General features: G+C 40.8%; 1 protein-coding gene across 4 annotated transcripts in view; it reads right to left on the bottom strand.

The window, feature by feature from the left end:
- Window positions 1-6220, bottom strand: part of clstn1 (calsyntenin 1) — a 76968-nt gene extending 70748 nt beyond the window's left edge. For all 4 annotated transcript variants that reach the window (XM_071372123.1, XM_071372125.1, XM_071372124.1 and 1 more), the window contains exon 1: window positions 5944-6220. In XM_071372123.1, the coding sequence (XP_071228224.1) occupies window positions 5944-6025 (82 nt within the window). In that variant the 5' untranslated portion in view covers window positions 6026-6220. The remainder of the gene's footprint in view (window positions 1-5943) is intronic.
- Window positions 6221-17465: the final 11245 nt, after the last annotated feature.

The following is a 17465-nucleotide window of genomic DNA, read 5'->3' as shown; positions in this document are numbered from 1 at the left end:
ATTATCATTATCTTACGGAAAAAAGGCTAATGTTTTGTTGTGATCTGAGGGAGATATTCCTGTGATGGAAACCACAGAAAATGGTGAGGTGTGACCATATTCAATACACCATCTGTATAGCTTACATACAATGAACATGCACTTTAAGCTGTAGGCTAATACAGGGATTCTTCCAACAATGTAGTTTGATAATAGATGGCTTTACAAGAAATTGTGTCACAGGGATAGAATTTTGAAGAAAATCACAAAATATACCAAACAAAATCACTTAGTGGTTGGTGGCATTTTCTTGACCATTTCCCAGCTGAAAGCAATGACATTCAACTAAACTTACAGCCTAGGCCTAGTACAGGAACAAAAAGCTGTGCTCATTAATAGAGTAGAATAACAGTAAATCTCTCTCTCCTTTATATTTCACATTTGACCCATAATGCCATCGATACCAGACAAATCTGGTTTGCTAGGAAAACAAGCCTGTAACCGGATCCTGGTTTTAGTGCTGAACGCAACAAATGTAACAATATTATCAGGGGGAAAATGTGCCTTTTGTTATCTTTACAAGAATCCACAAAATGTTTGGTTTACGACAACAGATTCCTGGTGTATCATGCATTCGTTTGTCACTGACGTTTTGCAGTTCTCTTTTAGCTTATCATTTTGTGATAAGAAGACCAATACTATTAGCACACTTAGACCTAAGGGCTAACCGGCATTTGGTGTTTAAAACAAACTGGCCTCTGAGGTGCACCTGTCCACTGATTTCAAAGACAACTTCAAAAAATATAGGAAATGCATTTTATGTGACAAATACAAGGGTTTACATTTGTCACGTTTACAAAACCACAAAACATGGAATTTGTCTTCCCTCTTACCCTTTGTAATCAAACCAACCTTCTGTATCAGTGCTAGGTCTGTAGACTACATTCCGTGGGCATCAATAAGTTAAATCAACATGTGTCTCCCTCATGAACAGCAAGCAAAGCAAGCAGCAGGCCTGGACAGCTAGGGAACACTCACACATGATTTATAATATAATAATGATATGTGCATTTGTTAACTCCACTGAACAGAAAGCTGGGAACCCAATTTGTTAATTGGATGATGAATGAGCTGCCGAGATATTCTAGCAGCCAGCTTTCTTTGTCTGTGTATAGAGGCTGAGGCCCATGCATCATCGTGCAGAGCTCTGCTCAGGCAGGCCAAGCATTTGACTGGGAGGCATAAGGGGAACCATTGGCTGGATACACTTTGTGTGGTAACATCAGAAAGCTAGGAAACATCGCACAGTATGAATGTGCCATTATCAATCATAATCTAAACCCATCCAAGCAGGATTCATTCCAATCATGTAAGTGTAAAAATCCTTGAATAAACTATTTTGCTGAGTCAAATGATTGAGGAAAGACCAGTCAAGACTCCTGGATTGCCTCAGAAATTTGAACAGAATGTGTTTTTGCGGAAGAGGCACTTGTTGTCCCCCAGGCTGACAGACTGGCTATGCTTTGCTTATGCTAACTTAATTTTGGCCACTTAAAATAAGGATGCGCCTAAAATTAGGATAGTCCAAGAGATGCTTGCAGATAGAATAGTGTCTGGGCCCCTATTCAATAACAGCCTGAGTAGGAGTGCTGGTGTAGGATCAGGTTCTCCTTGTCCATATAATCTTATGAATGATGACCTTAAAAGCCAGTACCTTGTGTTCTCTTTGCATACAGTAGTGACACATCTGAATGTGTGAACCTACTTTATTAATAACATAACTGGTTACTTGGGCTCCCGAGTGGCGCAGCAGTCTAAGGCACTGCATCTCAGTGCGAGAGGCGTCACGACAGACCCTGGTTTGATTTCAGGCTGTATCACAACCGGCCATGATTGGGAGTCCCATAGGGCAGCGCACAATTGGCCCAGCGTCATCCGGGTTAGGGTTTGGCCGGGGTAGGCCATCATTGTAAATAAGAATTTGTTTTTAACTGACTTGCCTAGTTAAATAAAGGTTCAATTTTTTAAAAATAGGTACCAGGCCTGACATCATTGGATCTCTATGCTTGCCATACCCTGCCAATGCATCATACCCATACAGTGCCTTGCAAAAGTATTCATCCCCCTTGGCATTTTCCTATTTTGTTGAATAACAACCTGTAATTTAACATAGATTTTTATTTGGATTTCATGTAATGGACATACACAAAATAGTCCAAATTGGTTAAGTGAAATTTAAAAAAATATTTGTTACAAAAACTTATTTAAAAAATTAAAAAACGGAAAAGTTGTGAGTGCATATGTATTCACCCCCTTTGCTATGAAGCCCCAAAATAAGATCTGGTGCAACCAATTACCTTCAGAAGTCACATAATTAGTTAAAGTCCACCTGTGTGCAATCTAAATGTCACATGATCTGTCATATGCTCTCATATATATATATATACATACACCTGTTCTGAAAGGCCACAGAGTCTGCCACACCACTAAGCAAGGGGCACCACCAATCAAGCGACATTATGAAGACCAAGGAGCTCTCCAAACAGGTCAGGGACAAAATTGTGGAGAAGTACAGATCAGGGTCGGGTTATAAAAAAATATCCGAAACTTTGAACATCCCACGGAGCACCATTAAATCCATGATTAAAAAATGGAAAGAATATGGCACCACAACAAACCTGCCAAGAGAGGGCCGCCCTCCAAAACTCACAGACCAGGCAAGGAGGGCATTAATCAGAGTGGCAACAAAGAGACAAAGAAACAAAGAGACAAACCCTGAAGGAGCTGCAAAGCGCCACAGCGGAGATTGGAGTATCTGTCCATAGGACCACTTTAAGCCGTACACTCCACAGAGCTGGGCTTTACGGAAGAGTGGTCAGAAAAAAGCCATTGCTTAAAGAAAAAAATAAACAAACACGTTTGGTGTTCGCCAAACGGCATGTGGGAGACTCCCCAAACATATGGAAGAAGGTACTCTGGTCAGATGAGACTAAAATGTAGCTTTTTGGCCATCAAGGAAAATGCTATGTCTGGCGCAAACCCAACACCTCATCACCACGAGAACACATCAGTGAAGCATGGTGGTGGCAGCATCATGCTGTGGGGATGTTTTTCCATCGGCAGGGACTGGGAAACTGGTCAGAATTGAAGAAATGATGGATGGCGCTAAATAGAGTGAAATTCTTGAGGGACACCTGTTTGTCAACCAGAGATTTGAGACTGGGACGGAGGTTCACCTTCCAGCAGGACAATGACCCTAAGCATACTGCTAAAGCAACATTTGTGTGGTTTAAGGGGAAACATTTAAATGTCTTGGAATGGCCTAGTCAAAGCCCAGACCTCAATCCAATTGAAAATCTGTGGTATGACTTAAAGATTGCTGTACACCAGCGGAACCCATCCAACTTGAAGGAGCTGGAGCAGTTTTGCCTTGAAGTATGGGCAAAAATCCCAGTGACTAGATGTGCCAAGCTTATAGAGACATACCCCAAGATTATTGCAGCTGTAATTGCTGCAAAAGGTGTCTCTACAAAGTATTGACTTTGGGGGGGGTGAATAGGTACGCACACTCAAGTAAAAAAAATTGTCTTATTTCTTGATTGTTTCACAAAAAATATTTTGCATCTTCAAAGTGGTAGGCATGTTGTGGAAATCAAATGATACAAACCCCCCAAAAATCTATTTTAATTACAGGTTGTAAGGCAACAAAATAGTAAAATGCCAAGAGGGTGAATACTTTTACAAGTCACTGTACATTCAAAAAGTGGCCACACAAAGACTTCTGAGGATATTTCTAAAATTCAAGAAAGGACCTTCAAGTGAACACAATGGAAACACCTTTGAAACGAGTGATCAAAAAACAAATATATTAATTGAATGAGCAATGTGAATTGTTTCATGGTCTTTTGCAGTGAGAATTGAGCTTGTCATCATCACACAAGCATGCAACAGAACACAATTATTGTTGATGCATTGCATAGAGGCAATTGACCTTTAGACAATAAAGATAAGCTCACAGCAAGATGTGGATTTCACAAGTCGCTTTCCTGATAAGGTCTGGGAAGTGAGCAGGTGCACTATCCAAACACAATGCCAAAAGAGAGAGTCATACACTGCCTGGAACTGGGCTGAAGGTCCTCTATAGGCTAACGTTATACAGCATAATCCAAAGAAGAAAAAAAAAGAAAAAAACAGTGTTTACAATGTTTATCATAAGACATAGGCTAATCAATAATCATGGAAGAAAAACATAGACTACTTTTAGTCTTTTCTAATAATAAAATGTGAAGCACAAACTAGCCTTTAGCTTAATGTATCCATTATTGTCTCAAATACTGTATATAGGCTATTATGTTATTTGCATGGTATTCAAATCATGTCTAGACTGAGTAATTAAATGACTTAGTCACCACATGGATAGGCTACAATTTGATGTGATCACGGAAAAGGAGGTTATTGCTTTTCAATGGTGGCCTCTTCTCAAGCATCCTCAGCTGCCTGACATGGCAACACAGTTATCACAAAGAACCAGAGTTGCTGGTGGAGCCTTCACTGTTTGACATCTTTGAATCTTAAATCGATATGACCCTTGCTAAAAACAATGAAGACGAATATGAACGTGTTCCTATTACTCGGAGCCTGTCGTTTTGATCTTGAAAATGGGTGTGCCGTGGGGGAAAAAGGATACATTTCAATCTCCAGTGTTGCGCCTAACTGCGCATGTTGAGCACCTGCCTTAACATGAAAAGTAGGCTACATTTGGAGCGTTCACATTGAGAGGTCACTGGATAAAGGTAGATAGATATGTTCTATACATTGATACTGAGAGGTCTTCATCTTTCAATATTGAACTGCTGGCGCGACGTGGACTGCCCTGCAGCAAAGGCATTCAATGTTGGCAAACTATTTATTCTTGTGTCTAATCCGTCCATCATATCTTTGGCATTTCAGTGAGGACCGCTGATGCACCTGCAGCATTGTACTATCAGTATAATAGGGCTTTTGCTAAGCCTGTGATATCGCATTCATTTTTAAACCCAGATACAAATGGTACTTGTGAGAAGGGTCTGCAATGCGTAGTTAACAGGCGACGATCAGACTTTGTGCGCCCGCAGCGTCGGTAAAACTATTAGGCTACCAAATCAAACATCTGTATTTAAATAAAATTGCCCTAACAATGTGTTTGAGGCATTTAAACATGCACTTAAATCACGGCTTTGGGGTAAAGTAGATTTGTATTATTTTTTAAACATTATCCATGTTACACAAGTGCTACGTAGCCTACTTGGCCCGGTATCCCAAACGCATTTTAAAGCTAAGTTCGATTAATTTAATCTTAATTAAGATGCTTTTGGGAAACCGGGCCCTGAAAAATAAAAACAGGTGAATGAAGCAGACAAGGGAAAGCCTATAGGCTAACCATAGTATGGGCTCTAATAAGTTAAGGGCTATATTAAATATATAATGCCAACGTGTATGTTTGCAAATTGAATTGTATTTATGCAGATAGGCCTACAATGGATGGGCACCCAAAATAGCATTGACGTCTGGCAGAGGGGCGAAACAGAAAACAACCTCGTTCATCCATACAGATATAATGGCTCCTCATCATTTCATGATACTAATTAAAAATTACAGTGACGATGCAAAATTGATAGAATTTAAGTTGGGTTTGATTGCATTTTTGACCAAATAGCTACAGTGTCGCGCTATGTACTGACACGGACGAATAGTCTACTTTGTAGTGAGCGACATCCATCCGCTATGGCAATCAGTAGCCTTGTCAGGTTGACCAGATACATCCCTTAGGAATGCCATCATCTGGGTTATTAATTGTAGCCTTTTATAATAAACAATGTGTAGGCAAGACGGAGCATTGGCCTTAATTTTCCTTACATGAAAGGAGTTCGTTCGCACGAACATATAGACAGACAACACAGAGATAAACCCTCGTCTTTGGCTTACCTTTAGCTGCCTCCACCGCACATAATAGTCCGAGGACCAGTCCGACAACGGATGCAAAATGTTTATACCTTCTGATCTGCATCCCAAATTCGAATTACAACACGGGAAAATAAAAACAACCTTCTTATATCCTCGCCTATAATAAAATATATAGCTCTCTCAAGAAAAACAATTTCAGAAGATGTATTCTGCAACCGTGATACTCCTAAAATGGCCGCCCCCAGCGCCGCTTTGCTATTCCCTTCTATCGCCACTCGCTCTCTCGCAGTTTTGCGGACCGATGGCTAGTGACGTCAATACTGTTATTGTGGGAGTGCTTGCAGCTAGTTGAGCACAGACAGTCATACTCAGACAGAGGGCGAGGGCCAAATACTTCTATTGGTAGGATGAGTGACAACCAGGCTGGTGACACAGAGGGGATGTACTGTTGGGTGCAATAAGGCCTACAATAACACTTTCTTATATCCTAGTTCCTAATCAATCAATCAAATGTATTTATAAAGCCCTTTATTACAGCAGCAGGTCACAAAGTGCTTATACAGAAACCCAGCATAAACCCCCAAATGGCAAGCAATGCAGATGTAGAAGCAAAGTTATAGGAAGCTCTAATGTTTATGATAAATAAAATAAAACTGAATAGGGCAGCTGTTACAATACTATGTCTGCTATCTGTGTAAGTAAAGCAGGCCTAAATAAATACACGCACACACACCTGTCTTCACTAATGATCTACTGAGAGGCCATGTTCCTTCTTGTAACCTTTCTTTTACCTTTGTGTTCAACCTTTGATGTTTTGTTCACTCCAGAACAGGTGAACACATCTATCAGCGGGTACCGAGTAGATCTGGCCCAAAATCCTTTGTTCATGTTACTAATAAAGACAAATACACAGATGGTTTTCTATTTGAGTTTCCACCACTACAGAGAGAGAGAGAGCTGACTCTCACACTGCACAACCTTCATCAAAGACACAACATTGATCCATTTCATCCAGGAGCCAACTAGGGTTGCATCCCAAATGGCCCTCTATTCCCTTGATAGTGCACTACTTTTTGACCAGGTCCCATAGGGCTCTGGTCAAAAGTAGTGCACTATTATAGGGAATAGAATGCCATTTAAGACACGAACCAACTCTGATTGCCTGCCCGGCCCTCATCGTCACCCCACATGACTGGTGTAGATTTTTAATTATAACATGCATAACATGGTGTGATAATAGGTTTCAAAATGACAAAGGGGGTTGTGTGTGCTCTATTTAATCAACACGTTCTCTCATATTAAGGTAACACCCTACAGGCAAAGAGGATGTGGTGCAATCAGATAACAATCAGACAAACGACAGCGGAATAAACACTAAGATAAGGCGTCTCAGTTCTCCAATTGCTTTTGCTGACTACGAATAGAATAGAGTAACTTTATTTTTTCCCAGAGGGAACTTCAGTTGTGGCAAGTCGGATAAGATGAACATTTAACAGCAAAATTCACACATAACAGATACAAATGCTATACAAGATATACAAGACACATACACATTTCAACATGTTTTTGTATTATTACAGATTAAATATAAGCCTGTCGTGTAATCCTCACAGGGTTAACAAATTAGAATGGGAGACGAAATGACAGGACACCCTCTGTCACATACACATTTGAATTGATATCAGGTGTCAACAGGGCTTGTGGAGCAGGATACTTTTAATAACGTAATGTGTTTGAATTAATATGAGCTTAAATTACTGGTTAATTACCATGTTAGTCATGGTTACTCTGTCAGGGGTAGAGTAGCAGTTTGAGATTGCTGTATCCTAACATATTGTAGCAGGACATCAATAATATCACAATACAATTAGCCTAAATCAAAATGTCAGCTAAGCAAAGATACAACTATGTGTTATGATGGTCCCTTTCTGTGAAAAGTGGCAATCATCTCAACAGAACTCAAGAGAAAGGTCATACTTGTGCAAAACCACAATTAACTGATGGGTCTATAAACAGGGCCTGTCTATAGTCAGCAGCAGAACCTCAGTACAATGGCTGTTTGTTTCCCCTTTGGCAAGACATGAACTGGATGGGAGAAAGTGGAAGCCCCCCACAGAATGGTCATTGTGAACGCTCTGGTTGGACAATGGAAGGCAATAGGATGATTTGGCCAATATGTGTGAGACAGCAGTGAAACCACATAGAGGTGTCACTTCCTTCAGTTCACCACACCTACTGCTATGATGTCTCCCTTGGGAATTTTTCAAGCTCGTTGGTGCAGATCTGGCACTCTTTGTCTCTTTGGTAGTGACGAAATGACATCTGAAGATGTGGGATTTCCTTTACACATCTTTTTTTATTTCACCTTTATTTAACCAGGTAGGCCAGTTGAGAACAAGTTCTCATTTACAACTGCGACCTGGCCAAGATCTACAAGTCTCTGCTAGGTAAAGCCCCGCCTTATCTCAGCTCACTGGTCACCATAGCAGCACCCACTCGTAGCACGCGCTCCAGCAGGTATATCTCACTGGTCACCCCCAAAGCCAATTCCTCCTTTGGTCGTCTTTCCTTCCAGTTCTCTGCTGCCAATGACTGGAACGAACTGCAAAAATCTCTGAAGCTGGAAACACTTATCTCCCTCACTAGCTTTAAGCATCAGCTGTCAGAGCAGCTCACAGATTACTGCACCTGTACATAGCTTATCTATAATTTAGCCCAAACAACTACCTCTTCCCCTACTGTATTTATTTATTTATTTTGCTCCTTTGCACCCCATTATTTCTATTTCTACTTTGCACATTCTTCCACTGCAAATCTACCATTCCAGTGTTTTACTTGTTATATTGTATTTACCTCGCCACCATGGCTTTTTTTTGCCTTTACCTCCCTTATCTCACCTCATTTGCTCACATTGTATATAGACTTATTTTTCTACTGTTTTATTGACTGTATGTTTTGTTTATTCCATGTGTAACTCTGTGTTGTTGTATGTGTCGAATTGCTATGCTTTATCTTGGCCAGGTCGCAGTTGCAAATGAGAACTTGTTCTCAACTAACCTACCTGGTTAAATAAAGGTGAAATAAAATAAAATAAAAAAGATAAAGCAAAGCAGTGCGGCAAAAACAACAACACAGAGCTACACATGGGATAAACAAACGTACAGTCAAAAACACAATAGAAAAATCTATGTACAGTGTGTGCAAATGTAGTAAGGTTAGGGAGGTAAGGCAATAAATAGGCCATAGTGGCAAAATAATTACAATTTAGCATTAAGTGGTGTGATGGATGTGCAGATTATGATGTGCAAGTAGAGATACTGGGGTGCATAAAAATAAATAACAATATGGGGATGAGGTAGTTGGGTGTGCTATTTACAGATGGGCTGTGTACAGGTACAGCTGCTCTGACAGCTGATGCTTAAAGTTAGTGAGTGAGATATACGTTTCCAGCTTCAGTGATTTTTTTTGCACTTCGTTCCAGTCATTGGCAGCAGAGAACTGTAAGGAAAGGTGGCCAAAGGAGGTGTTGGCTTTGGGGATGACCAGTGAAATATACCTGCTGGAGCACGTGCTACAGGTGGGGGTTCCTATGGAGACCAGTGAGCTGAGATAAGGCAGGGCTTTACCTAGAAAAGACTTATAGATGACCTGGAGCCAGTGGTTTGGCGACGAATATGTAGTGAGGGCCAGCCAACGAGAGCATACAGGTTGCAGTGGTGGGTAGTATATGGGGCTTTGGTAACAAAACGGATAGCACTGCGATAGACTACATCCAGTTTGCTGAGTAGAGTGTTGGAGGCTATTTTGTAAATGACATCGCCGAAGTCAAGGATCGGTAGGATAGTCAGTTTTACGAGGGTATGTTTGGCAGCATGAGTAAAGGAGGCTTTGTTGAGAAATAGGAAGCCAATTTTAGATTTCATTTTGGATTGGAGATGCTTAATGTGAGTCTGGAAGGAGAGTTTACAGTCTAACCAGACACCTAGGTATTTTTAGTTGTCCACATATTCTACCCATATTAGTCTAGCATTGTAGACACAACACATCGCCAATCTATATCTCTTTAAGAAGTCATGGGGCCCATTTTAGACAGAATTAAATAAAAGGTCAATCTGCGTCTGGTATCTCGATTTTTGTACTTTCAATTCAATGATGTAGACCCATTGATTCTTGAAGAATATAATACCTCATGAGCTTAGTTCAACTGTAGTACCTCATCAGAACCTTAAACAGTGGTGGGGTGCCCGCATTGTTATTGATTGAACTGCAGATTGCCCTTTTAATTAAGAACAATATTTCTCTATGATTTGGGACTCCTCATGGTCATGTTTGAGGCAACTTTTTTGATGATTGTGTGAAATTCATTGTTGTCATTAGTAGAAGCTCTGTTTTTCAAAGATTAATTATTTCCTAACACAACTCCTCAAATCTGACTTTGGAATTCACCCCTCATAGAAGGGAGAGGACTGTGTAAGGCTGCTAGGCCCCACAGACTGCATTAACTTACTAAAGGCCACAGACATGGATTTAAGGATTAGATTTATAAAGTTATTAGGGTGAATGGAGGACACTCACATACCCCTCCTAGCTGCTCCCCTCATTTCTCATGTCAAATGCCACCTCAGTCTATTTGCCTCTACTCTCTCTGCTTCAATTTTCACACCCTGCCATTTGCCAATAATATTCATGTCTGTCAAAAGATTATTGCGATTGACGATCGTACTGTGACTTGGGCTGGGAGAGGAGCGATAATTATGAATGTTATATTTTCACAGAAAGATATTACATATAACAGGATGTTAAAAACATTATATTGTTGCATGTTATCGTCACCATCCCTGAGTCAGCCAGTAATGAGTGTGTTTGAAACATCCCTGCAGGCTGCTGGGCAGCAGTCATAGTGGGTGGTTGGCAACAGACACAGCATGGGAAGCTTTGTGTTATCACAGGAATCAAAGCATTTGTGACCAATAGACAACACTGCCTTTACAATATTTTCTCTGTGGGTTATATTGCTTATGTCTACTCACAACATCCTACATTATAATGAAAATGCGGCATTCAATGGATCTACTGGATGTCTGTGAGGAGCCTAACTATTTGTTCCAGTTCTTTTCTCTACGGTCATTAATGGGGTATGTATAATGAGATTATGAGGCATTGATAACAATCGTTTGAAGCTTGTCTTTGGATTGGGAAAGCTTTACTTCCCTGAGTGCTTGATGGAATATTAATGCCAAAAAGATGAATTGACAATTTGTTTGTCAGCGGCTCTTTACCCTAAGGAATTGCATATTTTTTACTTACATAAAAGTAGCGCAAGAAAAAAACTGGTCATGAGATTATGATTTTGTTTACCAATATATACAGTATATATTTATATCGTTTTTAGTTTTGGTACTTATTTCATATCTAGCTTGAACATACAAAACTATTGATCCTTATAATGGAAATAAGAATTTGTTGCCCGAAAGCATATCTATCTTGATAAATAAAAATGTATCAATCTATTGTCATTATTTCAAAATACCTCAAATGTTGGTCTGGTCAGGATTCCCCTTTAACTTTGGCTCCATGAATACATTTTCTAAATTCTTAAATTTCATTTTAGGAATCCTGGATGTTATTCATTTCCCTCAAATTAAATATTTAAGTCCTTGAGTGAGACGTACGGGAACCTGCCTGGAAACATATCAAACAGACAGTTGAAGCTGAGCGAGTACCTTTCAGTAGCTTTGCTGGCAGTCTTATTCATGCATATCCTACTCTACAGGGAGCATTTAAAACGTATCCCTTGTGATTGACTCCTTTTTTAAACCTACCTTTCAATTATCTTTCAACCTTTGCTGTCGCTCAAGGTCATTTAACCCAGGGGTTCTCAAACTTTTTGGGGCCGGGGACCCCTTTTTTTCTGATAGCAAATTTGACAGGGACATTTAGAACACAACTCGAGTGAGATAAAATAGCAAACATGGAGTTTTACTATGACCAACCAACTGAACCAAGTCTCGCGCCCTGTGAAGGCTGCAACAATAAATATTTTAAGTCCCACCTCTTGGCATTGGAGATAAAATTTAGCAGTTTTGCCATTTTACATGTTTTTGCGAGGCAGAGAGAAAGCTTTGCAGCTTTAAAGCTTAAAATTACAGTGCATTTATGTAAAAAAAAGAAAATAATTTTTGGGGAATACAAATACAATACCAATATCCCTGTGAGCCTCCCAGGTCATATGTTGCCCTGGATTAAGAACATACAGATTAATAATACTACTTTGTTTTGTAATTTATTGTATTACACCCTCTAAACTTATTCCATGGATCCCTTTGCCAAAATGTGTTTAATCTGTTGTTGTTAAAATATATATATACTGTATATACATTCTTTTATATTTTGAGATCTGGTTGCGGTACCTCCGTGGACCGCTGACCCCACTATGAGAACCCCTGATTTAACCATTGAGCTTCCAACTCCTGTAACTTAACTGCACCCTTCTCTTCATCAACCCACTCTGAAAGACCATATGTGTTCATTTTTTATATATTTTTACCCCTTTTTCTCCCCAATTTCGTGGTATCCAATTGGTAGTTACAGTCTTGTCTCATCGCTGCAACTCCCGTACGGACTCGGGAGATGCAAAGGTCGAGAGCCGTGCGTCCTCCAAAACACAACCCAACCAAGCCGCACTGCTTCTTGACACAATGCCCACTTAACACAGAAGCCAGCCGCACCAATGTGTCGGAGGAAACACCGTACACCTGGCGACCGTGTCAGCGTGCACTGCGCCAGGCCCGACACAGGAGTCGCTAGTGCACGATGGGACAAGGACATCCCTGTCGGCCAAACCCTCCCCTAAACCGGACGATGCTGGGCCAATTGTGAGCCACCCCATGGGTCTCCCAGTGGCGGCCGGCTGCTACAGAGCCTGGACTCGAACCCAGAATCGCTAGTGGCACAGCTAGCACTGCGATACAGTGCCTTAGACCACTGCGCCCCTCGGGAGGCTCTGACCCTGTGCGTTTCTATTGAAATTTTCAATGCCAAATACCAATGAATTATGATGCTTGTTAAAACAAAGACTTTTGCAGTTTGTTTCAAGAGATAGGGAAGCAATGTATTATTGTTGTGCAATGTGTTGTGCAATGTTGTGTGGTAGCATGCTTTATACCCATTTGGTTTCATTCTAAATAAAGTGGCCATATTGTCTTTGTTTTAGAATAGTTTAACTTAAACAGAAGTGTGCCTCTTATATGGCGCTGAATATAAAGTACGTTGCTTGGCAGAGAAAAACCCCTTGAATTCTGAGTGGAACAACTCAATGGCAGCCATCTTGTTTCAGCAGCCTACAGGTCCTTTTGTTACTCATAGGTTCGAGCACTAAAACACATGGCATGAGTGGCAACCAGATAGATGGGGCTGGTTGTGGCTTTCAATCCAATCAATCCATCCAACTACATAAACATTTATGTTTAGCTGTATTTGATCACTCTTTCTGATATTAGTGTAAAAGTTACCTCACATATAGGTTTTATACTGTTAAAGCACATATTTCTTCGATTAATTTAGAAATGACATTGGGAGGAGGGGAAACTCGCCTTTGTGTATCTCTCTGTAATCTGAAGTGGGAATTCCCACAGATGGGCACCATGTTTGTATCAGCTACCACATTTAGTTTTTAAAGCACAGTTAGAGTACATTTCTTTGATTCATTTCCTGTCGAAATTACTTTGGCAGGGGGGGAACTCGCCTTTGTTTCTCTCTGTAGTACGAAGTGGGAATTCCCGCAGATGGGCACCATGTTGTGTTGGTGCCATGTTTTTGATTGTCCCATTTAAAGACCTTGAACCATGACCTTCACAGACACCTCTGACACGTAGTGGGGAGAGTACACACTCAAGAGGTCAAATGCTCACCTCCACTTTATTACACTGAGGATGTGGGGATGGGATTTCTGACATCGCTGTCGCCTCGTTTCCCATAATTCATCTGTGATTGGTGGCCTTTCGGGACCCCTTTTCAAACTCCTTTTCCTTTTTAAGATTAGGGCCTGGGGATGGCTGCTCAATGGCTGGAATCGTCACGGAAGAACATGTGTTACTACACGCACGCACTCAAGCATGGAAGCACGCACACGCGCACACACACCGAATGAAACAATGAATAGGGGGGCGAAAACTCAAGAGATCTGGCCACCCAAGGCTAACAGTCCCAAAGTTCCGGCATTTCATCTGTGATTGAGATCTGCTTCCATGTGTTGGTGTATTTATGAGGAAAGCTGCTGTCCAGACAGGGGAAGTGAGCAATCTGCTCCCTCATTACCCTTGAACCAAGACTCATATGGCAAGTGGGTGATATTAAAAAGGAGGATAAAAAATAAAAAAGGATTGGAGTGAGGCCAGCTTCCTCCGCCTTCCTGTGTGAGGTGGGTGTGTGGGGAAGAGAGAGAGAGAGAGAGAGCGCTGAACCAAACCTCAGGGCTGGTGAGCTGCAAAATGTTTTGCAACGGAAAATGATCATGAGCATTTATTTTTATTTCTTAAGTCCTCCCTGTTTCAGACCATTTTCTCCTGCATGCCTAATGAACAAAACCCAGGGTTTTCTCTGTCCGCCAGGTCAGGATGAAGTGCTGAGTACCTATGTAGTTAATTTCCACTCGGCTAGGCTGAGTCACTGGTCAAACCTGCCCTCGTGATCAGCCAGTCTGGTCAATAATTGGTTATGTAACTTCCACAGGCTATTATAGAAAAAAGAAATGTTAAAAAACGATTGTTTACGAAACCTAGTGGAAGTGTACTGTCTACCTGTGCACCTAATCACTGTATATCTCCATTACTAACACAATATTAGAACAAAGCATCCTTACTGGAATAATGGGGCAAAAGATAGTCAGATATTTACAGTGACCAGAAATCTGATTCAACATGATAGAGAGCCATACGTAAAATGAAGTGCTATCTTGCCTGTAACAAAAATGTAAAATACTCATTATCTTACACATTATCATATGAGTCACATACTAAATGACAATGCTCATGCATGTTTTATATCTCAAAAGTTGACTCAACATGCATGGCATTTAGCAGATGTGCTATATCAGTGACTAATTTTCACAGAAGAAACGTGACACATTGCTCTAATAATAATAGTCATAATAACACGGACAAACTAACACCTTGGCATAACACATAGCAGTGGCAATGCTCACGGGAGCCCACGAGAGAGAGGCAGCCACATGGCCAACACAGTGAGAAAAAGCTCTAGGCCCGTATTCACAGTTTCTCAGAAACTGGATCAGTTCTGCCTTTTAGATCACAAAGCATGATATTTCATGGACGGTGGGGAACTGATCCTAGATCAGCACTACTACTCTGAGACACTTGATACATATGGTATGGCCTCTATATTGGTGTGGGATAGAGTCTACATACCGTTAACTTTGTAAATCACAGATTATTGCACGACTACAAACATTATCCCAATGCTGCAATATTGCATGTCATGTGCATTGATGTCAAGTGTATTCATATTTAAGCAGATGCTCATGCTCAAGTCTTCTGTGAACTGAGGAATAATATAGGGCAATAACATCCATATTTAATTTGGTCTAGTACACACACACACAGGCATCAAGACGTGCCACAGTTACCCATTCATCTGCTATAGTAATGCTGGTTGAAGTCATAACTGTAATTCTATTTCCTTAAATTCTCAAATCTATTTTTGACCAGTTGGGGGTCATCGCTGCACTCGGAGGAACAGTTTTTTTACAACACCATGAAATCTTTACAGACTTCAAAGTTCACTGGCTCTTGGACCCTAAATAACTGAGTAGAGTAAAATTGCCACTAGAATGACCTTAGCCGTTAGTGGGGAAAATGCTAAACTGACCTAAGGTTAGGATAGGGAGAGGGGAAGCTGATCCTAGATGTGTACCTAGGGGAAACTTCCCCCTGGACCTTAAACGACACCCATATCCTCAGGCCCTCCACTTAAAATTAGACAGCAGCTGTTCCAGGATTATCTTATTCTGAGACAGATTCCTAAAATACCCGTCCAGAATTATCTGGGGGTCAACACAGAGAGGAGGAACGAATCTGGAAGCATTTTGGGAAGTGGGTGAGTAAATGCCTATTTTGAACTGTGAAGAGCCCCGCATGGTGACATGGTGGTGGTAGTAGTGGTGGGTAAGTATGTGTGGATGCACATGGTAGGCATGTGTGTATGTATGTGTTTGGGTGTGTTATCGCTACGAAGTCCCCTGACATAGAGAGTTATGGCAGGCCTGAACAAACAACCTATTTCTGAGCTGGGTGGAAAACACAGATACACACATACACACTTACCCTTCTATCGATCTGAAAATGACATGGGTATTCTACAAACAACCACTGTCGAACAACTCTGCCACCCATTCCATAGACCTGTATTTAATTTCATGGTTATACATTTCCTTCAATACATTTTGTCATTTTCAAACAATCCCTTCATACTATCCTATCCTATTGAGTCTCTACGCATTGACATCCTCATTCATTTTGATAAAATTTTCAACACTGGGCCAGTGCTGTAAAAATGTGACTGAGCAAAGACTATTTGTGTGTTTTTAATGAGAGTGAGCTTGTGTTCGGGGAGAGATTGTATTATTGATGTGTGCTAGCTCATTCACTGAGCTCATTTCTCTGTCTCCACAGGGGAATGGAAACATTCACCTACAGCCTAGCTGACAGCCTTAGGAGTTGAATATGCACACAGAGAGAGAGAGCGAGACACGGAGAGAGAGACAGAGAGCGAGATAATTAACAAAAAAACAGAGCAAACTAGAATGCTATTTGGCCCTAAACAGAGAGTACACAGTGGCAGAATACCTGACCACTGTGACTGACCCAAAATTAAGGAAAGCTTTGACTATATACAGAATCAATGAGCATAGCCTTGCTATTGAGAGGTCGTCGTAGGCAGACCTGGTTCTCAAGAGAAAACAGGCTGTGCACACTGCCCGAAAAATTTGAAACCTGAGCTGCACTTCCTAACCTCCTGGCAAATGTATGACCATATTAGAGACACATATTTCCTTCAGAATACACAGACCCACAAAGAATTTGAAAACAAATCACATTTTGATAAGTATTGAAACCACTTAACTTTTTCCACATTTTGCTATGTTACAGCCTTATTCTAAAATTGATTAAATGTTTTTTTCCCATCATTAATCCTAATTTTTCCTCATCAATCTACACTCAATACATCTTAACAGTGGTCCCGTGTGGCTCAGTTGGTAGAGCATGGCACTTACAACGCCAGAGTTATGGGTTCGATTCCCACAGGGGACCAGTACAAATAAAAATGTATGCACTCACTACTGTAACAGGCTGATTACACTGCTCGTGAGTGTTGCAAAATACATTTAGAAATCTATGTTATTCAATTATTGAACCCACACTGCTCACGTGCGCCAAGGGCTAAAAATAGAAATCAATTATATTTCTGATGCAGATCGGGCTGCAAGTCCTGCCTCTCCCATCTCCTCGTTGGTTTATAGAAGGAGG

This window comes from Salvelinus alpinus, chromosome 28, assembly GCF_045679555.1.
Source record: "Salvelinus alpinus chromosome 28, SLU_Salpinus.1, whole genome shotgun sequence".
NCBI classification, from domain to species: Eukaryota; Metazoa; Chordata; class Actinopteri; order Salmoniformes; family Salmonidae; genus Salvelinus; species Salvelinus alpinus.
Note: the sequence above shows the minus strand (reverse complement) of the source record. Positions and strands in the feature narration are given on the sequence as shown.